Genomic DNA, 26,150 nt, shown 5'->3' on the forward strand with positions numbered 1-26,150 from the left:
CCATAAGTATTAGGAGCAGGAGTAGGCCCTATGGCCACATGTACCTGCTCCGCCATTCAATAAGATCATGGCTGATCATCCCAATCCGCGTCTGGACCGGGGTCAAGCAGGGCTGCGTCATCGCCCCAACCCTCTTCTCAATCTTCCTCGCTGCCATGCTCCATCTCACAGTCAACAAGCTCCCCGCTGGAGTGGAACTAAACTACAGAACCAGTGGGAAGCTGTTCAACCTTCGCCATCTCCAGGCCAGGTCCAAGACCACTCCAACCTCTGTCGTTGAGCTACAGTATGCAGACGACGCCTGTGTCTGTGCACACACAGAGGCTGAACTCCAGGACATAGTCGACATATTTACTGAGGCATATGAAAGCATGGGCCTTACGCTAAACATCAGTAAGACAAAGGCCCTCCACCAGCCTGTCCTCACCGCACAGCACTGCCCCCCAGTCATCAAGATCCACGGCGCGGCCCTGGACAATGTGGACCATTTCCCATACCTCGGGAGCCTCCTATCAACAAGAGCAGGCATCGACGACGAGATCCAACACCGCCTCCAGTGCGCCAGTGCAGCATTCGGCTGCCTGAAGGAAAGTGTGTTTGAAGACCAGGCCCTCAAAACTGTCACCAAGCTCATGGTCTACAGGGCTGTAGTGATACCCGCCCTCCTGTGCGGCTCAGAGACGTGGACCATGTACAGCGGACACCTCAAGTCGCTGGAGAAATACCACCAACGATGTCTCCGCAAGATACTACAAATCCCCTGGGAGGACCGACGCACCAACATTAGCGTCCCCAACCAGGCCAACATCCCCAGCATTGAAGCACTGACCACACTTGATCAGTTCTGTTGGGCGGGCCACATTGTCCGCATGCCAGACACGAGACTCCCAAAGCAAGCGTTCTACTCGGAACTCCTTCACAGTAAGCGAGCCCCAGGCGGAAACATTTCAAAGCCTCCCTGATAAAGTGCAACATCCCCCACCCACATCTGGGAGTCCCCAGCCCAAAGACCGCCCTAAGTGGAGGAAGAGCATCCGGGAGGGCGCTGAGCACCTCGAGTCTCGTCGCCGAGAGCCTGCAGAAACCAAGCGCAGGCAGCGGAAGGAGCGTGCGGCAAACCAGACTCCCCACCCGCCCTTTCCCTCAACCACTGTCTGTCCCACCTGTGACAGAGACTGTAATTCCCGTATTGGACTGTTCAGTCACCTGAGAACTCACTTTTAGAGTGGAAGCAAGTCTTCCTCGATTCCGAGGGACGGCCTGTGATGAGGTTGATCATCGACCTCAACTCCACTTTCCCGCCCGATCTCCATTTCCCTCGATTCGCCTAGACTCGAAAAATCTATCGATCTCAGCCTTGAATATACTCAACGACTGAGCATCCACAACCCTCTGGGGCAGAGAATTCCAAAGATTCACCCCCCTCTGAGTGAAGAAATTCCTCCTCATCTCAGTCTTAAATGGCCGACCCCTTATCCTGAGACTGTGACCCCTGGTTCAAGACTCCCCAGCCCGGGGGGGGGGGAAACATCCTCCCTGCATCTACCCTGTCGATCCCCCTCAGAATCTGCTATGTTTCAATGTTTGTAGGGACATGATTTTAATACGTTTAACTGGAAGGGCTTATACTTGACTGACTCTAATTCTTTGCCTCTTCTGTGACAGTCAAACTGTCAGGCAGCTAGCTTTAAATGGGAACAAAGGGCTGAAGGGTATAAGGCAAGGTGCTGGGGAATGTAATATCTTCTGTCTTTCATTCATTTCGCTTCAGTTGCAATGTCAGTCACTCTCCAATCAGTTCACGTGTGCTCCTCGCAGACACGAGGCAGGGCAGGGGTTGTGCTCCTGCTCCACACTGAATTCATTGAGGAACCCTTATGAACAAAGGCGAGGATTTGAGTATCATTGGCTTGGACAGCACTGAGACCCATGCCATGTTATTAATGGGTTTTGTACCGTGAGACCTGTCTGCTGTAAGCAGCCGTGACATTGATTATAGTGTTTGCTCTGTTAATGAAGCAATATGCAGTGATCTCCTGCACTCTGTGACATGGGTCAGTGTGGTGAGCAGCATTGCAGGCATTTCTACGACAGTCTGTGAGTCTCATTCCCCACTACGGTGAAAGCAGAGCCCACTGTTACTATTTCAGCTCCACTTCTTCACTTGTGTGAGCAATTCTTTAGTCTACTCGGAACTCCTACACGGCAAGCGAGCCCCAGGTGGGCAGAGGAAATGTTTCAAAGGACACCCTCAAAGCCTCCTTGATAAAGTGCAATATCCCCACCGATACCTGGGAGTCCCTGGCCAAAGACCGCCCTAAGCGGAGGAAGAGCGTCCGGGAGGGCGCTGAGCACCTCGAGTCTCGTCGCCGAGAGCATGCAGAAAGCAAGCGCAGGCAGCGGAAGGAGCGTGCGGCAAACCAGTCCCACCCTCCCTTTCCCTCAACCACTCTGTCCCACCTGTGACAGAGACTGTAATTCCTGTATTGGACTGTTCAGTCACCTGAGAACTCACTTTTAGAGTGGAAGGAAGTCTTCCTCGATTCCGAGGGACGGCCTATGATGATGATGAGTCTTTTGGCCCCTTCTTGTTTTCAAAAATCCCAGCCAGGATTGCAAGCAGCTTTGTAAATTGTTCTATTATTGCTGACGAGCTTTAACATTGACATTTATTTGCAGGTAAGGGTGTCCACTCACGAACACACATCCACCTATTCCCACACACACACACTGCGATATGTATGCACACTAGGTCCGTGCAGCAGAGCAGGTCTCCAGTGGTCCTGGTTAACCCTTGTCACTGGACCGAGACCTCGCTCTGTCAAGCCCGTGTGGTGACTGGTGTGCAACGGTCACCCCATGTTAAAAAAATCCACCCACAGGCATCTTCCACCTTTCAACATGTAGTTCGGGACCCGGAATATTAGGTCCTTCATTGAAACCCCTGTGAACTCATCTATTTTGGCATGGAAGCAAGTCATCCTCGATACGAGGGACTGCCTATGATGATGAAAGGTGTCTTGTGATGGGGTCCTCGACCCTGTATCACTGACTCCTGTACTGGTGTACAGTGAGTCCTGTCACAGTCTCGACTGATTCCTCAGGACGTCCTAAAGTGCTTCGCAGCCAATGAAGTACTTTTGGAATGCAGTCATTCTTGTAATGTGAAACGCGGCAGCCAATTTGCACACAGCAAGCTCCCACACACAGCAATATGATAATGACCAGATAATCTGTTTTTTTATTAAGTTGATTGAGGGATAAATATTGGTCTCAGGATACCGGGGATAACTCCCCTGCTCTTCTTCGAATCAGTGCCATGCGATCTTTTACATCCACCTGAGAGAGCAGACAGGGCCTCAGTTTAACGTCTCATCTGAAAGACAGCCCCTCCGACAGTGCGGCGTTCCCTCAGTACCGCCCCTCCGACAGTGCGGCACTCCCTCAGTACTGCCCCTCCGACAGTGCGGCGCTCCCTCAGAATTGCCCCTCCGACAGTGCGGCGCTCCCTCAGAATTGCCCCTCTGACATTGCAGCGATCCCTCAGTACTGCCCCTCCGACAGTACGGCGTTCCCTCAGTACTGCCTCTCCGACAGTGCAGCGCTCCCTCAGTACTGCCCCTCCGACAGTGCGGCGCTCCCTCAGTACTGCCCCTCCGACATTGCAGCGTTCCCTCAGTACTGCCCCTCCGACAGTGCAGTAGTCTCTCAGTACTGCCCCTCCGACAGTGCAGTAGTCCCTCAGTACTGCCCCTCCGACAGTGCAGCATTCCGTCAGTAATGCACTGGGAGTGTCAGCCTGGATTTTGTGCTCAAGTCTCTGGAGTGGGACGTGATCCCACAACCTCCTGGCTCAGAGGCGAGAGTGCTGCCCACTGAGCCACAGCTGAAAAAGAGCAAAGGAGTGCTCCCAGCATTCCTGACCAACATTTATCCTTCCACCAACATTACTGAAACAGTTTAATGGGGTCAGGTACCTCATTGCCTGTTTGTGGGAGCTTGCTACACACAAGTTGGCTGTAGTGCTTTGGGATTGTGTAGAGCATCGTGGCGGAGGTGCGGCAAATGAGGGTGTGGGGCCCAGGAGAGGCGAGGGCCCAGGGGCAGCACGGGCCCAGCCCACACTGCGATGTGTGTGCGCACTGGGTCCGTGCAGCAGAGCTGGTCTCCGGTCATCCTGGTTAACCCTTGCCACTGGACCAAGACCTAGCTCTGTCAAGCCCGTGTGGTGGCTGGTGTGCAACGGCCACCCCACGTTAAAAAAATCCACCCACAGGCATCTCCCACCCTTGGAGTTCAGGACTGGAACATCGGGTCGTCCATTGAGACATCTGTGAACTCGTCCCTTTTGGTGTGGAAGCAAGTCATCCTGGTTTGAGGGACCGCCTATGATAATGAGGTCGTGAAAGGCGCTATAGAAATGCAAGTTCTTTCTTTCCTTCCAGTTGCTCATGATTACACAAACACAGACTGGCCGGGGCCATTATTCCTGGATTCCTGCTTTGTGCACTCGCCGTTGACCAAACTCGACCGCACACAATTTGCAAAGGAAAAATGAAAAGCTTAAATAAAATATGCTAATCTAATTGTAAATCTACATTGAGGGCAGCCGCAGTGGCCAATCACAGGGAACAGCAGGCATTAATAAATGCAGTCTCAACAAGCAAACAACAAATTTAATAAATGCCAATTTAACTCCAGCTCAGGGCAGCAAGACATTCCCTAATTAACTGATTACCGTATCACAACAATTAACTCTTAATGTTTGACTGTCAATCAACAGAATAAACACGAAGATTTAATTAGCGCAAAGAAAATTCATTTTCCGTCTCTTGTTTTTTAATCAAATTGTCACGCAGCGCTTTAGGTAGCTGAATCTTTCGAAGGAATAATGATTCGCTTGATCAATATGGCTGATAAGCCTCATTGCGAACATCTCCTGCAGAGGGTGGGACCGATGCTGTCACTCAGTGTGATGTTGCCTTGTTTCTTTGGCAAGCCAGAAAGACATTGCATTTATATCCTCAGGGCTTCACAGCCAGTCATGGAGAGAACATGGCAGCCAATGTTCACACTCCCACAGACAGCAATGTGATCAATCTGTTTTGACAGGTGTTGATTGGGGGGGATAAATTTCAACCAGGACCCTGGGGAGAACACCACAGCTCTTCTTCAAATAATTCCATGGGATCCTTTGCAGCCATCGACACAGGGAGACCGGGTGTAACAAAATTTGCAGATGACACAAAGGTTAGTGGGAAAGCGGGTTGTGTAGAGGACACAAAGAGGTTGCAAAGAGATGTAGATAGGTTAAGCGAATGGGCTAAGGTTTGGCAGATGGAATACAATGTCGGAAAATGTGAGGTCATCCACCTTGGGAAGAAAAAAAAACAGTAAAAGGGAATATTATTTGAATGGGGAGAAATTACAACATGCTGAGGTGCAGAGGGACCTGGGGGTCCTTGTGCATGAAACTCTTTTTGGATCCTTGTGCATGAATCCCAAAAAGTTAGTTTGCAGGTGCAGCAGGTAATCAGGAAGGCGAATGGAATGTTGGCCTTCATTGCGAGAGGGATGGAGTACAAAAGCAGGGAGGTCCTGCTGCAACTGTACAGGGTATTGGTGAGGACGCACCTGGAGTACTGCGTGCAGTTTTGGTCACCTTACTTAAGGAAGGATATACTAGCTTTGGAGGGGGTACAGAGACGATTCACCAGGCTGATTCCGGAGATGAGGGGGTTACCTTATGATGATAGATTGAGTAGACTGGGTCTTTACTCGTTGGAGTTCAGAAGGATGAGGGGTGATCTTATAGAAACATTTAAAAATAATAAAAGGGATAGACAAGATAGAGACAGAGAGGTTGTTTCCACTGGTCGGGGAGACTAGAACTAGGAGGCACAGCCTCAAAATATGGGGGAGCCAATTTAAAACCGAGTTGAGAAGGAATTTCTTCTCCCAGAGGGTTGTGAATCTGTGGCCTACTCCTGTTCCTAATTCTTATGTTCTATGTCTCAGTTTAACGACTCATCCGAAAGACTACACCTCCGACAGTGCGGCGCTCCCTCAGTACTGCACCTCCGACAGTGCAGCACTCCCTCAGTACTGCCCCTCAGACAGTGCGGTGCTCCCTCAGTACTGCACCTCCGACAGTGCGGCGCTCCCTCAGTACTGCCCCTCCGACAGTGCAGCACTCCCTCAGTACTGCCCCTCCGACAGTGCGGCGCTCCCTCAGTACTGCCCCTCCGACAGTGCAGCACTCCCTCAGTACTGCACTGGGAGTGTCGGCCTGGATTATGTGTTCAAGTCCCTGGAGTGGGACTTGAACCCACAACCTTCTGACTCAAAGGTGAGTGTGCTGTCCACTGAGCCACAGTTTATGTATTTTTAATAGACATAGAAAATAGGAGTAGGAGTAGGCTATTCAGCCCTTCGAGTCTGCACCGCCGTTTAATATGATCATGGCTGATCCTCTCTCTCAACACCATATTCCCGCTTTCTCCCCATACCCCTTGATGCCTTTTGTGTCTAGAAATCTATCTATCTCCCCCTTAAATATATTCAGTGACTTGGCCTCCACAGCCTTCTGTGGTAGAGAATTCCACAGGTTCACCACCCTCTGAGTGAGAACATTTCTCCTCATCTCGGTCCTAAATTTCCTACCCCGTATCCTGAGACTGTGACCCCTTGTTCTAGACTTCCCAGCCCCGGGGAAACATCCTCCCCGCATCCAGTCTGTCCAATCCAGTCAGAATTTTATACGTTTCAATCAGATCCCCTCTCATTCTTCTAAACTCTAGTTAATACAGGCCCAGTCGACCCAATCTCTCCTCATACGACAGTCCTGCCATCCCAGGAATCAGTCTGGTGAACCTTCGCTACCCTCCCTCTATGGCAAGTATATCCTTCCTTAGGTAAGGAGACAAAACTGCACACAATACTCTAGATGCGGTCTCACCAAGGCCCTGTATAACTGTAGTAAGACATCCTTGCTCCTGTACTCAAATCCTCTTGCAATAAAGGCCAACATACCATTTGCCTTCCTAACTGCTTGCTGCACCTGCATGTTTGCTTTCAGTGACTGGTGTACAAGGACACCCAGGTCCCTCTGTACATCGACACTTCCCAAGCCATCACCATTTAAGTAATACTTTGTCCTTATGTTTTTCCTTCCAAAGTGGATAACTTGACATTTATCCACATTATACTGCATCTGCCATGTGTTTGCCCACTCACTCAACCGATCTAAATCACCTTGCAGCGTCTTTGTATCCTCCTCACAACTCACAATCCCATTTAATATTTTCTGAATGGAGTTTCCAGGCAGAGTCCACTTTCCAATCTGAGGTGTGAACGCCCCTCCCTCTGAAGAGCAGGTGGATAAAAAATGACAACACAATCTTGCTGCAGGTATGAAATTTGTGTAACTTAGGGGTTGAAATTTGGTTTCTAACGGCGCCGTTACCGCGGGAGAGAGGCGGCTAACGGGCAGCTAAGCCCTTACCGTTGGCGGCGAGCGGGTTCCTGGGCTCACGGTAAATGTAGTTGGGCGTTGGAGGTGGGGCCAAGACGTCCCGCTGCGCGCTCGGCCGCCACCCATGTGGTGACATCATCGAGCGGCTGTGTTGTGATATTCGGTGCGTATGGTGGCCTTACCGCCAGGCGTGTGTACAGCCGGGGAAAGGAAGGTGGCGGGACATTGGTGGGGGGGGTCCCGGGGAGTGGGCGTCCGGGGAGCAAGATCAGTGCTTATGTTTATTTATTTTTTCCGCATTTCTGTATTAATGGGAGCAGTGGGGGCAGCGTGGGCGAGGGTGAGGGAATGTGTGGGAAACGTTTTATTTTCATTTTTTTAACCGGCATGCCGGCAGCCTCCCGTGGGGAAATTGGGTGGTCCTCCTGAGCTCCCGCCCCACTGACCCCCCCCCCCGAGGGCGAGTGAGCAACGCCACGTTTAGCGCCGCTCTCTCACCTTTGGGCGGCAAAACTAAATTTTGCGCCGTTTACTAGAACTAGGGGGCACAGCCTCAAAATACGGGGGAGCCAATTTAAAACCGAGTTGAGAAGGAATTTCTTCTCCCAGAGGGTTGTGAATCTGTGGAATTCTCTGCCCAAGGAAGCAGTTGAGGCTAGCTCATTGAATATATTCAAGTCACAGATAGATAGATTTTTAACCAATAAGGGAATTAAGGGTTACGGGGAGCGGGCGGGTAAGTGGAGCTGAGTCCACGGCCAGATCAGCCATGATCTTGTTGAATGGCGGAGCAGGCTCGAGGGGCTAGATGGCCTACTCCTGTTCCTAATTCTTATGTTCTTATATTCTTATTGAGACGGCACCTCCCGCCCGGCGTTAGAATCAGCACTCGGCCGATTTTACCGCCTCAAACACGGCGGGACCGAACTCTCACCCCTTCAACCCTGTGGGGAGCAGAAGCCCCATCAGCCTACGCCTTTCAATCACTCTGCACTCTGGGGTCATTGTCTTAAAAATGGTCTCAAGGGAGAGCGGAGCAATCAAAGAATGGCGGGGCAGGTTTGCATGAACTCTTTCCGGGAGTGAAGCTCACGACGAAATGACTCCCCTCGCACCACCCGACGTCCCAAAGCACCTCGCAGCCAATTAACTTTTGGCGTGCAGTCACTGTTGTAATGTGGGAAACGTGGCAGCCAATTTGCGCACAGCAAGCTCCCACAGACAGCAATGAGATAATGACCCAGATAAGTTTGGCTGAAGTTAATAAAGAAAGGGAAATAACTATACAGGAGTGGAGTTCCTGCCAGTGATATCAGCTCAATCCGAGCGGAATTAACCGAAGCAGCCCAAAAGATTGTGGGAGTTTTAAACATGAGTGACAATTTCTAGTAGCTTCGAAAGATAAAATAAGATTACAAGTTTGAGTAAAACTGCAATGTTAAACAGATAGGATTCTTGTAGGTTTAAGCAAAGACAAACAAGTAAGCTAACTTAGTTAATTGGACAGCTACTAAAAACTGGTTCGCTAAACAGGCCAGTGGTAAGTCAGCCAGGAACAGCATAAAAAGAGGGGGCTTGGTGCAGTCTTGCTTGGAGTGCAGCGGCAGGTCAGAGTGCAAAGGTAAGAGTTTGGTAAGTGGGAAAGTTCGGGTAAGTGGGAGTGGGGGGGTGCTGCTTTGTCTTGTTTTCCCCAGCAGTGCTGACTCCCCGACTGGGAGGAAAAGAAAACTAAGAGTGACGTCACAGCAAGAGGTTCGGGGACGTCGGAGCGGCCTATAAAGGCCCAGCCGGTTCAGCAGCAGCGGGGAGAGAAGGCAAAAAAGTAGAAAGAAATCGAAAGGTGACGTCACAGCCATGGGGGTAAGTGATTGCCTGGTGATTGGTGAATAGTTTTTTCTTTTTCTTTCCTTTATCAGTAAGTAACCTTTAGCATTATTGTTGCCAAATTAAGTTAATCTAGGGGTTAAGTCATGGCAGGAGAGCTCGGACACGTGTTATGCTCCTCCTGTACTATATGGGGAGTTAGGGACGCTTCCGGTGCCCCTGACGACTACATATGCGGGAAGTGTATCCGGCTGCAGCTCCTGACAGACCGCATTGCGGCACTGGAGCTGCGGGTGGATGCACTCTGGAGCATGCGCGATGCTGAGGATGTTGTGACTAGCACATTTAGTGAGTTGGTCTTACCGCAGGTAAAGGTTACACAGCCAGATTGGGAATGGGTGGCCAACAGGAAGAGCAGTGCAAGGAAGGTAGTGCAGGGGTCCCCTGCGGTCATCCCCCTGCAAAACAGATACACCGCTTTGGGTACTGTTGAGGGGGATGACTCATATCAGGGGAGGGCAGCAGCAGCCAAGTTCATGGCACCGTGGGTGGCTCTGCTGCACAGGAGGGCAGGAAAAAGAATGGGAGACCTATAGTGATAGGGGATTCAATTGTAAGGGGAATAGATAGGCGTTTCTGCGGCCGCAACCGAGACTCCAGGATGGTATGTTGCCTCCCTGGTGCAAGGGTCAAGGATGTCTCGGAGCGGGTGCAAGGACATTTTGAAGGGGGAGGGTAAACAGCCAGTTGTCGTGGTGCATATAGGTACCAACGATATAGGTAAAAAATGGGATGAAGTCCTACAAGATGAGTTTAGGGAGCTAGGAGCTAAATTAAAAAGTAGGACCTCAAAAGTAGTAATCTCAGGATTGCTACCAGTTCCACGTGCTAGTCAGAGTAGGAATCGCAGGATAGCTCAGATGAATGCGTAGCTTGAGGAGTGGTGCAGAAGGGAGGGATTCAAATTCCTGGGACATTGGAACAGGTTCTGGGGGAGGTGGGACCAGTACAAACCGGACAGTCTGCACCTGGGCAGGACCGGAACCAATGTCCTAGGGGGAGTGTTTGCTAGTGCTGTTGGGGAGGGGTTAAACTAATAAAGCAGGGGGATGGGAACCTATGCAGGGAGACAGAGGGAAGTAGAATGGGGACAGAAGCAAAAGATAGAAAGGAGAATCGTAAAAGTGGAGGGCAGAGAAACCCAAGGCAAAAAGCAAAAAGGGCCACATTACAGCAAAATCCTAAAGGGGCAAAGGGTGTTAAAAAGGACAAGCCTGAAGGCTCTGTGCCTCAATGCGAGGAGTATTCGGAATAAGGTGGACGAATTAACTGCACAGATAGCAGTTAACGGACATGGTGTAATTGGCATCACGGAGACATGGCTCCAAGGTGACCAAGGCTGGGAACTCAACATCCAGGGGTATTCAACATTTAGGAAGGATGGACAGAAAGGAAAAGGAGTAGGATGGCATTGCTGGTTAAAGAGGAAATTAATGCAATAGTAAGGAAGAACATTAGCTTGGATGATGTGGAATCTGTATGGGTGGAGCTACGGAATACCAAAGGGCAGAAAATGCTAGTGGGAGTTGTGTACAAACAATAGTAATGAGGTTGGGGACAACATCAAACAAGAAATTAGGGATGCGTGCAATAAAGGTACAGCAGTTATCATGAGCGACTTCAATCTACATATTGATTGGACTAACCAAACTGGTAGCAATGCGGTGGAGGAGGATTTCCTGGAGTGTATTAGGGATGGTTTTCTCGACCAATATGTCGAGGAACCAATTAGAGGGTTGGCCAATCTAGACTGGGTGATGCCTGATGAGAAAGGACCAATTAACAATCTTGTTGTGCGGGAAGAGTGACCATAATATGGTAGAATTCTTTATTAGGATGGAGAGTGACACAGTTAATTCAGAAGCTAGGGTCCTGAACTTAAGGAAAGGTAATTCCGATGGTTTGAGGCGTGAATTGGCTAGAATAGACTGGCAAAGGATACTTAAAGGGTTGACGGTGGATAGGCAATGGCAAACATTTAAAGATCACATGGATGAACTCCAGCAATTGTACATCCCTGTCTGGAGTAAAAATAAAACGGGGAAGGTGGCTCAACCGTGGCTAACAAGGGAAATTAAGGATAGTGTTAAATCCAAGGAAGAGGCATATAAATTGGATAGAAAATGCAGCAAATCTGAAAAACTGGGAGAATTTTGTAATACAGCAGAGGTGGACAAAGGGTTTAATTAGGAGGGGGGAAATAGACTATGAGAGGAAGCTTGCTGGGAACATAAAAACTGACTGCAAAAGCTTCTATAGATATGTGAAGAGAAAAAGATTAGTGAAAATAAACGTAGGTCCCTTGCAGTCAGATTCAGGTGAATTTATAATAGGGGACAAAGAAATGGCAGACCAATTGAATAAATACTTTGGTTCTGTTTTCACAAAGGTAGACACAAATAACCTTCCGGAAATACTAGGGGACCGAGGGTCTAGTGAGAAGGAGGAACTGAAGGATAACCTTACAAAGCGGGAAATTGTGTTAGGGAAATTGATGAGATTGAAGGCCGATAAATTCCTGGGGCCTGATAGTCTGCATCCCAGAGTACTTAAGGAAGTGGCCCTAGAAATAGTGGATGCATTGGTGATCATTTTCCAACAGTCTATCGACTCTGGATCAGTTCCTATGGACTGGAGGGTAGCTAATGTAACACCACTGTTTAAAAAAGGAGGGAGAGAGAAAACGGGTAATTATAGACCGGTTAGCCTGACATCAGTAGTGGGGAAAATGTTGGAATCAATTATTAAAGATGAAATAGCAGCGCATTTGGAAAGCAGTGACAGGATCGGTCCAAGTCAGCATAGATTTATGAAAGGGAAATCATGCTTGACAAATCTTCTGGAATCTTTTGAGGATGTAACTCGTAGAGTGGACAAGGGAGAACCAGTGGATGTGGTGTATTTGGACTTTCAAAAGGCTTTTGATAAGGTCCCACACAAGAGATTGCTGTGCAAAATCAAAGCACATGGTATTGGGGGTAATGTACTGACGTGGATAGAGAACTGGTTGGCAGACAGGAAGCAGAGTCGGGATAAACGGGTCCTTTTCAGAATGGCAGGCAGTGACTAGTGGAGTGCCGCAGGGCTTGGTGCTGGGACCCCAGCTCTTTAAAATATACATCAATGATTTGGATGAAGGAATTGAGTGTAATATCTCCAAGTTTGCAGATGATACTAAACTGGGTGGCAGTGTGAGCTGTGAGGAGGACGCTAAAAGGCTGCAGGGTGACTTGGACAGGTTAGGTGAGTGGGGCAAATGCATGGCAGATGCAGTATAATGTGGATAAATGTGAGGTTATCCACTTTGGTGGCAAAAACAGGAAGACAGAATATTATCTGAATGGCGGCCGATTAGGAAAGGGGGAGGTGTAACGAGACCTGGGTGTCATGGTACATCAGTCATTGAAAGTTGGCATGCAGGTACAGCAGGCGGTGAAGGTGGCAAATGGTATGTTGGCCTTCATAGCTAGGGGATTTGAGTATAGGAGAAGGGAGGTCTTACTGCAGTTGTACAGGGCCTTGGTGAGGCCTCACCTGGAATATTGTGTTCAGTTTTGGTCTCCTAATCTGAGGAAGGACATTCTTGCTATTGAGGGAGTGCAGCGAAGGTTCACCAGACTGATTCCCAGGATGCAGGACTGACATGTGAGGAGAGACTGGATCAACTGGGCCTTTATACATTGGAGTTCAGAAGGATGAGAGGGGATCTCATAGAAACATATAAGATTCTGACGAGACGGGACAGGTTAGATGCGGGTAGAATGTTCCCAATGTTGGGGAAGTCCAGAACCAGGTGACACAGTCTTAGGATAAGGGGTAAGCCATTTAGGACTGAGATGAGGAAAAACTTCTTCACTCAGAGAGTTGTTAACCTGTGGAATTCTCTGCCGCAGAGAGTTGTTGATGCCAGCTCATTGGATATATTCAAGATGGAGTTAGATATGGCCCTTGCGGCTAAAGGGATCAAGGGGTATGGAGAGAAAGCAGGAAAGGGGTACTGAGGAAATGATCAGCCATGATCTTGTTGAATGGTGGTGCAGGCTCGAAGGGCCGAATGGCCTGCTCCTGCACCTATTTTCTATGTTTCTATGTTTCTTTGAGTTACGCCCCAAAAACATTTACGTTCGTGCTTTCCGCAATATTTTACGCTGCTTCAAGATTCAATTTGCCCGGATCACGTCTCGCCCACAAAACCAGCCCCGCCCACAAAACCGGCCACGCCCACAAATGGAAATTGCGAGATTTGAGCAACGGCATTGCATTGGGAAGGCTCTTCAGCGAAGTGTCATCGGCAAGTGTCAGCTGTGGCTCAGTGGGCAGCACTCTCGCCTCTCAATCAGAAGGCTGTGGGGTCAAGTCCCACTCCAGGGACTAGAGCACGAAAATCTCGGCCTACACTCCCAGTGTAGTACTGAGGGAGCACCGCACTGTTGGAAGTGCAGTCTTTTGGATGAGACATTGGACCGAGGCTCCGTCTGCTCTCTCAGGTGGATGTGAAAGATCCCACGGCACTCTTTCAAAAAAAAGGGCAGTTCTCCCCGGTGTCCTGGGGGCCAATTTTTATCCCTCAATCAACATCACTAAGAAAACAGATTATCTGGGTCATTGTCACATTGCTGTGTGTGGGAGCTTGCTGTGCGCAAATTGGCTGCTGCATTTCCCACATTACAACAGTGACCACACGCCAAAAGTACTTCACTGGCTGCGAAGTGTTTTGGGACTTCTGGTGGTCGTGAAAGGCGCTATATAAATGCAAGTCTTTCTTTCTTCAAACTGCGCTCCTTCTCTGAGGCGCATGTGTACTGGATGGCATGCTGTAAAACCTTTACTCATGTCAAAAATAATAACATTTGCTCAGAAACTGAATGTGCATCTCAATGGAACTATTAAATGCTTCAGTATCATTATTTTTTAAGTAATGTTCAGCGATTTTAAAATCAAGTTACAGATTTGTAAATCACAGATGGTGGACTGGTGTAAAAATACTTATTTTTGTGATAAACCCATTGTCAGTATCAATAAAACTGCACCAGATTACCACACTTAATCAAGGAATACTTTTTAATGGAAAGACATAAAAATAAACTATCCCGTTCTATTACGCTGCTCGACTGCACTGGTTTATGGAAGATTTTACTTCCATGAAAATAAATATTGTCTAAAACGTGAACTGTGACCCTAACCAACGCAATTTCTCATTGCCCCCAAAGCGGAAAGTCTACCCTGTGAAGAATTGCAAGACAGATAAATCAAAAATAAACAAGGGGCAGGAGGGTTGGTAACCAGAGGACACAGATTTAAGGTAATTTGCCAAAAAAACCAGAGGGAGATAAGGAAACATTATTTTTACGCCGTGAGTTGTGATCGGGAACGTGCTGCCTGAAAGGGCGGTGGGAGCAGATTCAATAGTAACTTTCAAACGGGGAATTGGATAAATACTTGATGAGAAATATACAGGGCTATGGGGAAAGAGCGGGGGGAGTGGGACTGATTGGATCGCTCTAGCAAGGAGCCGGAACAGGAACGATGGGCCGAATGGCCTCCTCCTGTGCCGTGATATGATGTGTGTCGAGCAGTTAAGGAGAAGCGAATGCGTTAATTGAAAAACACTGTCTTCTCCACTTCCCACTGAATCGTGCCAACATGAATGGAGACTATTGATCTTGTTACACTTGATAGGTTTAGGTTATGCTGGGACCACGGGATGTGTTATGTTTCTGTTTATTTCACTCTCAGAATAATAAATTGCTCCAGTGCGTGCTTGCCCGATGAAATTAATTATAAACTTATATCTCCCTTTAGCACGAACCACATGCGTCAGGGATCAATGCTTTAGCGAAGATGAAAGTATTTCAAATCCATACTTTTCATTAATATTGTAAGTAGCTTTTGCTGTGATGAATTTTAAAGTCCACAAGTTTCATGCTTGCCAGTGGGGTGTGGTGACTTCATGGCAATGACCAGAAGGTTGTGGGTTCAAGTCCCACTCCAGGGATTTGAGCATATAAATCCAGGCTGACACTCCCAGTGCAGTACTGAGGGACTGCTGCACTGTCGGAGGGGCAGTACTGAGGGAGCGCTGCACTGTCGGACGGGCAGTACTGAGGGAGCGCTGCACTGTTGGAGGGACAGTGCTGAGGGAGCACAGCACAGTCAGAGGGGCAGTGCTGAGGGAGCGCTGCACTTTCGGAGGGGCAGTACTGAGGGAGCGCTACACTGTCGGAGGGGCAGTACTGAGGGAGCGCAGCACAGTCGGAGGGGCAGTGCTGAGGGAGTGCTGCACTGTCGGAGGGGCAGTGCTGAGGGAGCGCAGCACAGTCGGAGGGGCAGTGCTGAGGGAGCGCTGCACTGTCAGAGGGGCAGTACTGAGGGAGTGCCACACTGTCGGAGGTGCAGTATTGAGGGATGTCCAGTGGTCGTGAAAGGCGCTATATAAATGCAAGACTTTCTTTCTCTCGGCTCTCCGAATGGTGAGTCGATCTCCCTGTCACTGGAACAAGCAAGTTACAGAAGACCCACATTACTCCTCGAGGAGTAAGTGAAGACGGATTGGTGATTTATAGGCAACAAGTAATCCCACGCTCCCGTCAGTCAGTTGTTTTTTTATTTACTCCGAAGTAGAAATTTAATGCATATAGACACATGTACGCTTTGATGAGTAAATTAACCTTGGCACAAATCCAATAAAAACCATAATCGGTTATTAAAGTGACACATTAGTGTCTGAGGGCAGAGGATTGCTGTCAGGACACTGAATTAATGGCCACTTACTATAGAAAGAAAGCCAGTAACCCAATGAGCGAGGGTCACTTAGGTGCGTAGGAACAGGAGGAGGACATTCAGCCCCTCGAGCCTGTTCCGCCATTCAATGAGATCGTGCCTGATCAGTATCTTAACTCCATCTACCTGCCCTGCCTCCATATCTGTGGATCCCCTTACCCAACAAAAGTAAGGGGATCACCGAGCTGGAGAGTGGGATTGGGCTGGATAGCTCTTTTTCAGCCGGCGCGGACACGATGGGCCGAATGGCCTCCTTCTCTGCCATAAATTTCTATGATTAGTTGCCTTGGGACTACAGGATTGAAGCATTCCTCCTAGCACTATGTAAATATATATATATATTTATCATCGACAGTAATATTTTGGGCCTTCTCTACATTACAACGTCACTGTTGTAATGTGGGAAACGCAACAACCAATTTGCACACAGCAAGCTCCCACAAACAGCAATGCGATAATGACCAAATAATTTGTATTTTGAGTAGTGTTGGTTGAGAGATAAATCTTCATGAACTCTTGAACCATCCCACATTACAACAGTGACTACACTGCAAAAGTATTTCATTGGCTGTCAAGTGCTTTGAGACGTCTGGTGGTCGTGAAAGGCGCTATATAAATGCAAGTCTTTCTTCTTTCTTTAAGTGACACTCCAAAGCAGTCGTACATTCTCACATGATCAGGCAACTCAACAGCATCTCCCAGATCAGGCTGAAGCTTGAGTCTGAGGTGTCAGCTGTGGCTCAGTGGGCAGCACACTCGCCTCTGAGTCAGAAGGTTGTGGGTTCAAATCCCACTTCAGAGACTTGAGCACAAAAATCTAGGCTGACACTCCCAGTGCAGTGCTGAGGGAGCGCCGCACTGTCGGAGGTGCCGTCTTTTGGGTGAAACGTTAAACCGAGGCCCCGTCTGCTCTCTCAGGTGGATGTAAAAGATCCCATGGCACTATTTTGAAGAAAAGCAGGGGGAGTTCTCCCTGGTGTCCTGGGACCAATATTTATCCCTCAACCAACATCACTAAAACAGATTATCTGGTCATTATGCTTGTGGGAGCTTGCTGTGCACAAATTGGCTGCCGCGTTTCCCACATCACAACAGTGACTACACTCCAAAAGTAATTGGCTGTAAAAGCGCTTTAGGACATCCTGAGATCCATGAAAGGTGCGATATAAATGCAAGTCTTTCCTTCTTTAACCATCATTAAAATGTAACCCCTTTATCATTAAGTCAATGCCCTTTACGGTAAATATCAATATTGCTTTTCCACTGTATAGTTTATGCATCTTTATTTGACCCCTGAACTGCGAGTGTCAGAACGCCAAGCCAAGACTCCCGAGGCCAAATTAACATTTCTCCAGAGGGAAGTGAAACTGGATAAACAAGACTCATGTGTGACTGAATCTTAGCGCCGATATTCAAAGTCATCCGCCTCCCTGTTGTAATGTTTGCACCTCTGAGTATGCTCGCAGGTTTGTAGAGGGGTTGTCCTCACAACTTGAGTCTCCTCCGGGAAATCCCCTCCGTGCCTCTCAGTTCTGCGCGGAGGGAGGGGTTTCCTGTACGGGCTGCTCCTGCACACTCTCCACCTTGCCATCCTCGTCTGCCGTCCGGACACGCCATGGCGCACCATCTTGCCGTCCGGAGGAGGCGGGGGTCCCCGATGGAGTGCTCTCTACGCGGGAGTCCTCCCTCTATTTATTGGGGACTTAGCCTGGAGGGTGTTGCACGGAGCACTCCCGTGCAATCGGTTTTTAAGTCGGTTCACGGACTCCCAGGCCGCCTGCATTTTCTGCGGCCTGGAGGAGTCCGTGTTCCACGTGTATGTTCAGTGTGTGAGGTTGCAGCCCCTCTTCCAATATTTGAAGGGGCTGCTCCTCGATTTCTGGCTGCGCTTCAGTCCCACGCTCCTGATCTTTGGGCACTCTGTGCGGAGGGGAGCGGGTAGGTCCGAGGGCCTCCTCGTAGGACTGCTCCTGGGCCTGGCCAAGGGGGCCATCAGCCGGTCCAGGCAGCAGGCGGTCGAGGGGGTCGTTCAGCCCGACTGCCTGCCTCTCTTCCGCGGTTACGTTCGCGCCAGGGTGTCCCTGGAGATGGAGCACGTGGTGTCCATCATCATCATATGCGGTCCCTCGTATCGAGGATGACTTGCTTCCACGCCAAAAAGGGATGAGTTCAATCAGTTCACAGGACCTGATATTCCAGATCCCGAACTACATCCTGAAGAGTGGGAGATGCCTGTGGGTGGATTTTTTTAACGTGGGGTGACCGTTGCACACCAGCCACCACACGGGCTTGACAGAGCGAGGTCTTGGTCCAGTGGCAAGGGTTAACCAGGACGACCGGAGACCTGCTCTGCTGCACGGACCCAGTGCGCACACATATCGCAGTGTGGGCTGGGCCCGTGCTGCCCCAGGGCCCTCGGCTCTTCTGGGCCCCAGTCACGTCGTTCCGCAATCTCTCGCCGCTCCTGCTGTACCTGCCCACGCTCCAATCACCGACCTGGATTCTGGTGACATCCAATCCAGTTGCCCTCTTTACAGCCGTCGCTCTCCAGCACTTTGCAGTGGAGCACGCGGTGTCCACCGGTACGCTCGCGGCCTTCCACGACAGGTGGGCGCCGGAGGGACTAGAGTATATCATCACCCCCGGCAACCAAATTTTAATTTGATTTAAGTGGGTTATAGTGCCCTTACCAAAAGGGGGCACTTGATTTAATATTACATTAAAATAGTTGTGGAGCTGTTGCATTGGGAGTGGCTTAGCCAGTCACGTGATGTTCACAAGACTCAATAAAACCCCAGCCAGTTGAGCTCAGTGGATGAACCGGTAATGTGTCGTGTGATTGTTAAACCTTTGCTGATAAACCAACTAGTTCTTAATAGCAATGTGTTGCTGTGAATTCTTAAGCAAAGAACCCACGAAGCAAATGCATTGTCAATTTGCTTTCTGCGCACGGTTTGATATTGTGTTTTCTTATCCATACGAGAACCTTTCTGACAGACTCTAGGGGGCGATAGCTTTGACGGTGTGCTTCCACTCCTGAAATAATCACACTATTTATCAGAGCAAATGGCAGACCTGGCCACACCATCAGCCTCTTACACTGCCCTCGTCCACTCACAGTGTGGGAAGGCGTATTCAAGCGAGAGGGGCGGACACAGTATGCAAATTAGATTCAGGGATCACCTAGGTCTTAATTGTTTGACTATGGACAATTATTATCATTTTTCCCCCCTCCCTGCTAAGATAGTAGACAAAGTACTTGTGTACTGAAGGTCCAACGCATGTGTATGTAAATATTACAAAGCACAAGTCAGAGTGATACCAGGGATGAGGGACTTCAGTTATGGGGAGAGAGCTGGGATTGTTCTCCTTACAGAGGAGGACTTTATCAAGGTGTTCACAATGCTGAGGGATTTTGAGCTCCTACTGACAACAATGTGATAAACGAGTAGACTATCTTTTGTAACGCTGTCGGTTGAGGGATAAATACTGGGGAGAATTTCCCTGCTCTTCTTTGAAATAGTGGCCTTTTTATATCCAGCTCAGGGGGCAGACGGGGACCTTGGTTTAACGTCTCGTCTGAAAGGCGACACCCCCAAGGTTGCAGGACTGCACTGGGGGTGTCAGCCCAGATTGCACACTCAAGGGACTGCAGCGGGACATGAACCCATAACCTTCAGACTCCGAGGCGAGCGTGCTACCCATTGAGAACCACGACTGATGCTCTCCCCGCAATCAAACACGGCCCCTTTGAATTCTGCTGCGACAGTGGGAATCCTGCAGGATTGCCCCGGTAGTGTGGCAGCCCTGTCTCTAAGCTGCCCACCCTGCCCAGAAAGGCTTCATGTGGAAAGCAAGACTACGCCAAACTACCCCTTAGAAAGCGAGCCAGTGTGGAACGCCTGCGATCACAAGGAATGGGAGAATGGACAGCAACATCATATACTTCACTGAGCACGGCCCAGATTATTACATGCACACGATTACTCAACAAGCAAAGAGAGCCCTACTTGAAATTCCAAGTACAACAGATTTTTACACTACGGAGACACCTAGGTTCTGAATGCATATAAGAACATAAGAAATAGGAGCAGGAGTCGGCCATTCAGCCCCTCGAGCCTGCTCCGCCATTCAATAAAATCATGGCTGATCTGATCTTGGCCTCAACTCCACTTCCCTGCCCGCTCCCCATAACCCTTGACTCCCTTATCACTCAAAAATCTGTCTATCTCTGTTATATATGCAGACTATAGATATACTCTCTGTGTAGTCACTGTATAATTGCATAAGATTGAGACTTGTTACCTGATATACCATCAATAAGGTTTACACTGTGTATATACTACGCTGGCACCACTAGAGGGTGCAACTGGTGGAGACCGGGGTTTCCTGCCCCTGTGGCAGGGACTGTCCACCGGAGGGCACTGCGGTGGGAGACGTGAGGGTCACCTGCACAGGTGTGCAGGGCCCAGTATAAAAGGCTGCCCACCATGCTTGTGGCTCACTCTGGAGTTACGAATAAAGGACCAAGGTCACTACAGGTTGGGTACAACACATTGCCTCGTGGAGTCATTCATAAGTGAATAACAGACAAAACAATCTCCACCTTAAATATATTCAATGGCCCAGCCTCCACAGAGTCACAACTCGCACTCTGTCAGAAAGCAACATCCCGCCTGTTTATTTCACCGCTTCCCCCCCTTGCGTCAGTCCCGTTACCTCCGGGCGGGTCGCGGGTTGTCATGGGCAGCGTGTGCGATTCGTGCGAAATGCCAATTCCCAGGGGCGGGATTTTCGGCTCTGCTCATTTCGGGGCGGTAATGGCGGCAGGGCGGTAAAGTTAGCGCCCGGAAACAAGTTTGCGCCTCAGTCAGCAAAACTGGTCAGCTGGGCCCCGAGTGTAGGGCGGGGCGCTAAGGGAGGCGTTACACACCTCGCTCTCAGGGCGCTAGGCCGGCTGAGCGACGGAAAATCCCCCGAGCTAAACAGCCGGCCTGGGAGCGCTCCGAGAGAGGCCTCGGAGAGAAAAAAAATCACCAAGAACATGCCCAATACACAGCCCATACCACCACAACATAAATCGCAGAAGACAGACAGACAGACAGTCGCACTTACCCGAGGTGGACATTACTGACTCACTGCATCCGCTACACCTCGGAATGCCCGCTTTCACAGGCGTTCCCAGCAGGGGGCGCTGAGGGACGCTACGGGTCAGGCGGGAGTCACAAATCGAGGCAGTGTCGCAACCAGAGGGCATTGCACACCGGCTCGCCTCCCCCGGGCGGTAATGCTCCGCGCCCCCCGGCAAAAACCGGCACCGGAAACCGCGGCGGCGCCCGGAAGAGCTCACTGCCGCCACCGCCGGCCCTCCGGGGGCGAAAACAGAGGCGGACATCACCGGAAAATCCAGCTCCAAGTTGATGTTTAAAACCTCAAGGCAGTGTGCAGGTGAGAGTCCGATAGCTGAGAATGACTGAATGAATTTACCGTGTGACCTGCGACTGGGATGAGGGCTATTGCAGCGTAATAAACTGAGCGAGCAGTGCGGCTGGAAGACTCCGAGCACTTGCTGTTTCTCTATCGCTGTCTGTCAGTCAAACACACTTTGGCTCGTGCCGTGCCCCTTGCTCACCTCGGAGGAGCCAGGGTGCATCTTTCAAAGCTGCCTTGTCCATCGGAAACATCAGCCGGGGATAACTCAATCCCTCCATCAACAAAGGGCCTATTGTCAGCATGTGTGTGTGTGTGTGAATCTGTACACGGTATAAAGTCTGGCAACACTCGGTTTTAAAATTCCCGTCCTTGCTTACAATTCCCTCCATGGCCCTCGCCCCTTCCTATCTCTGTAATCTCCTCCAGCCCCACAACCCCCCCGAGATGTCTGCGCTCCTCTAATTCTGCCCTCCTGAGCCTCCCTGATTATAATCGCTCCGCCATCGGTGGCTGTGCCTTCTGTTGCCGAGGCCCCAACTCCCTCCCTAAACCTCTCCGCCTCTCTACATTTCCTCCTTTAAGACACCGCTTAAAACCTCCCCCTTTGACCAATCATCTTGTTATGTATGCAGTAAAGGTTCAAACTGAGTATTGTTTAACTGAGCAAGGTACAACCTTGCTTCTGCTTTATTGAGGCCCAAAGTGCCTGACTCACAAAACGGCTGGCCTTTTATACCAGAGCAGCACCATGTGCGCGCTGCTCAGTGGCCTCCAACAATGACACCACCTGGTGGCTACAAACAGCGTGTACATACATGACACATCTGTTCTAATATCTCCTCGGTGACAGATTTTGTTTGATAACGCTCTTGTGAAGTGCCACTGCAGCTTAGTGGTGATGTTGTTTGATGAATAACCCGGAGTCAGGAGTTTAAATCCCACCACGGCAGCTGGGGAATTTAAATTCAGTCAATTAAATAAATCTGGAATTTTTTTTTTTTAAGTTAGCCTCATGAAACTACTGGATGGATATAAAACAAATGCAGGAGTAGGCCATTCGGCCCTTCGAGCCTGCACCACCTGGTTCATGAATGTTCATGAGGGAGGGAGGGAAATCAGCCGTCCTTTCCTGGTCTGGCCGACATGTGACTCCAGACCTATAGCAATGTGATTGACTCTTAATTACCCGCTGAAATATGGGCTCACCACCGCCAATAAATGCTGGCCTTGCTGGCGACGCCTAGTCCCATGAGCGAATAAATACATTTTTTAAATGTGTGTGTTTGGATCTGTAAGAGGGTCGGCTCTGGTGAGAGGCAACAGTGGCCATAGACATAGCACGTCAGGGCATCTTGCCCGGGCTGGCTCTGGAGGTCAGGGGTTATGTTTTGAGTTGACGTAGCTCCACACAAAACCCCGCTCGCTGAGGACCCTGGCACCCACTTGATTCAGGACCGCTCACGTCACCGTCCTCGAGCCGAGCCCACTCGCCGGCAAGCTTTCTCCTTCAAAGAGAGCTTCTGTGGCGTGTGGCTGTTGGTCAGCTGGTGACTTCAATCCAAGGAGCCGGCTTCTTGTACTTTCCCTGGAACAGGGTTTGACTGCGAGCATCCAGTTCCTGTCGCGGGGCAACAAGCCTCTCCTGGACGAAGGAGTTTGTTGGCGAGCGGCTGCGGTTTGAACCGCCTGCACAGGTTCTCCGATCTCCCGATCAGGGCTCCGAAGCCTGGCTGACCCACAATTTCCGTCTGTACCACAAGGCCACAGGGGTCGCTGGGAAGGGCCTCACTGTCGGCTGAACAACACTGCGGCCTCAGGATTCGGGGTGTCGATGGGGTGGAGTGTACAATCACCACTGTCGGAGGGGCAGTACTGAGGGAGTGCCGCACTGCCGGAGGGGCAGTACTGAGGGAGTGCCGCACTGTCGGAGGGGCAGTACTGAGGGAGCGCCGCACTGTCGGAGGGGCAGGACTGAGGGAGTGCCGCACTGTCGGAGGGGCATTACTGAGGGAGTGCCGCACTGTCGGAGGGACAGCACTGAGGGAGCGCTGCACTGTCGGAGGGGCAGTACTGAGGGAGCGCCGCACTGTCGGAGGGGCAGTACTGAGGGAGAGCCACACTGTCCGAGGGGCAGTACTGAGGGAGCGCCGCTCTGTCGGAGGGGCAGTACTGAAGGAGTGCCACACTGTCGGAGGGGCAGTACTGAGGGAGCGCCGCACTGTCGGAGGGGCAGTACTGAGGGAGTGCCGTACTGTCGGAGGGCAGTACTGAGGGAGTGCCACACTGTCGGAGGGGCAGTACTGAGGGAGCGCCGCACTGTCGGAGGGGCAGTACTGAAGGAGTGCCACACTGTCGGAGGGGCAATACTGAGGGAGTGCCGCACTGTCGGAGGGGCAGTACTGAAGGAGTGCCGCACTGTCGGAGGGGCAGTACTGAGGGAGTGCCGCACTGTCGGAGGGGCAGTACTGAGGGAGTGCTGCACTGTCGAAGGGGCAGTACTGAGGGAGTGCCGCACTGTCAGAGGGGCAGTACTGAGAGAGTGCCACACTGTCAGATGGGCAGTACTGAGGGAGTGCCGCACTGTCGGAGGGGCAGTGCTGAGGGAGCGCTGCACTGTCGGAGGGGCAGTACTGAGGGAGTGCCGCACTGTCGGAGGGGCAGTACTGAGGGAGTGCCGCACTGTCGGAGGGGCGGTACTGAGGGAGTGCTGCACTGTCGGAGGGGCGGTGCTGAAGGAGCGCCGCACTGTCGGAGGGGCGGTACTGAGGGAGCGCAGCACTGTCGGAGGGGCAGTGCTGAGGGAGTGCCGCACTGTCGGAGGGGCAGTACTGAGAGAGTGCCGCACTGTCGGAGGGGCAGTTGACTGAGTGAATGCCGCACTGTCGGAGGGGCGGTACTGAGGGAGTGCCGCACTGTCGGAGGGGCAGTGCTGTGGGAGCGCCGCACTGTCGGAGGGCAGTACTGAGGGAGCGCCGCACTGTCGGAGGGGCAGTACTGAGGAAGTTCCGCACTGTCGGAGGGGCAGTGCTGAGGGAGCGCTGCACTGTCGGAGGGGTAGTACTGAGGGAGTGCCGCACTGTCGGAGGGGCAGTACTGAGGAAGTTCCGCACTGTCGGAGGGGCAGTGCTGAGGGAGCGCTGCACTGTCGGAGGGGTAGTACTGAGGGAGTGCCGCACTGTCGGAGGGGCGGTACTGAGGGAGCGCTGCACTGTCGGAGGGGCAGTACTGAGGGAGCGCCGCACTGTCGGAGGGGCAGTGCTGAGGGAGTGCTGCACTGTCGGAGGGGCTGTGCTGAGGGAGCGCTGCACTGTCGGAGGGGCAGTACTGAGGGTTGCCACGTCAGCCCGACAATTATGCCCCCGGGATCGGCCGGGCCACCCCTCTTGGCTGACAGTCCGTTGGCCCGACTGAAACCCTCCTTGGTGGCCCAGTGGGCCGAACTTCAAGAATCTTGCAGGCTCGCCCCTTTAAGTGAAGGGGGGGGGGGGCGGCTAGCCGTTGTGACGTGGCTGACTGACACGGAGGACGCTCCGCCCCGCCCCGCCCCCAACTTCCGCCTCTCTGGACTGCGAACTTCTGCTCAGCACCACACGTCCACCCTTGCTCTGACCGACTTCCGGTCCGCTGGGGAAAAAACCGGCCAAGGAGCGGAGTTTCACTCAAGAGGCCGCGGCATTCACCGCGCCGGTAAAAATGACCGGGACAGCGATGGGTGTGCCCCGTTTCCCGCGGTGGCCAATACAGGCCCCATCATTCGCTCACCCAGCCACCGTTAAATACCGCTCCCCCAGCACCCGGCCTCCCTGGCAACGCCTCCTGCAGCTGTCGGTGTTGCCGGGGGGGCGGAACCGAATTTCGGCTCCTGGGGCGCCGCGCAGCCGGATGGCGTCACGGTCTCCGGGGCGCTGGAGATCGTGATGCTGAGGGTAACCGCCGGCCATGAACCTCCACGGCAAGTTGGCGGGCCTCGGTACTCTCGCCGCGATCGGTCGCCGACCCGGTAATGTCCCGCTATCGCCCCGCCCCAGAGGCGCTAACGGGAGGCGCAAAGGAGGCCAATTTCTCGCCCAATAATGAATTTCAAATGTGTCGTTTCAAACAGCTACAAAAAGAAGTTTGAAAAAGTAATAGAACAAAGACGCACGCAAAGTATTATAAAGGAAAATAATCTCCCTCGAAGGAATTCTCTGGCCCTCACAAATGACCCAACCAGGAGCACTGTAACTGCGGTCAGTACTTTTAACGAGACTCGGAGTAAATAACTGTCCGTCTATTAGATGCAGTTATCGATTCCATTTTCTTAAATGAGTAATGCATTTTTTTTTGCTTAAATTCGATTGGCGAAAGCAGTTGTAGTGTGCCGATTCTATAAAAAAGAGAAATATGAAATCTATAGTTCAATTGGCCATCTCTGAACACAGGCAATAAACATCCGTCTTACTCACCCTCATGCCCAGTTCGATATTTTCTCCGCCATAAATCTCCATCCCGGGATCGAGGAGGCCGATCTCACCAAAGTACTCGCGATGGACCACGAACGAACAGCCAATCATTGCAGGCGTCCTGCCGTGCACAGAAA

At 51.0% G+C, this 26,150-nt stretch overlaps 1 protein-coding gene across 4 annotated transcripts in view; it reads right to left on the minus strand.

The window, feature by feature from the left end:
* The window catches only part of galnt9 (polypeptide N-acetylgalactosaminyltransferase 9), a 443,197-nt gene that overhangs the window by 173,146 nt on the left and 243,901 nt on the right, over positions 1-26,150 (minus strand). For all 4 annotated transcript variants that reach the window (XM_070888122.1, XM_070888121.1, XM_070888120.1 and 1 more), the window contains exon 6: positions 26,017-26,134. In XM_070888122.1, coding sequence (XP_070744223.1) covers positions 26,017-26,134 — 118 coding nt within the window. The remainder of the gene's footprint in view (positions 1-26,016; positions 26,135-26,150) is intronic.

Source organism: Pristiophorus japonicus, chromosome 8 (assembly GCF_044704955.1).
Source record: "Pristiophorus japonicus isolate sPriJap1 chromosome 8, sPriJap1.hap1, whole genome shotgun sequence".
In the NCBI taxonomy this organism is placed as follows: domain Eukaryota; kingdom Metazoa; phylum Chordata; class Chondrichthyes; family Pristiophoridae; genus Pristiophorus; species Pristiophorus japonicus.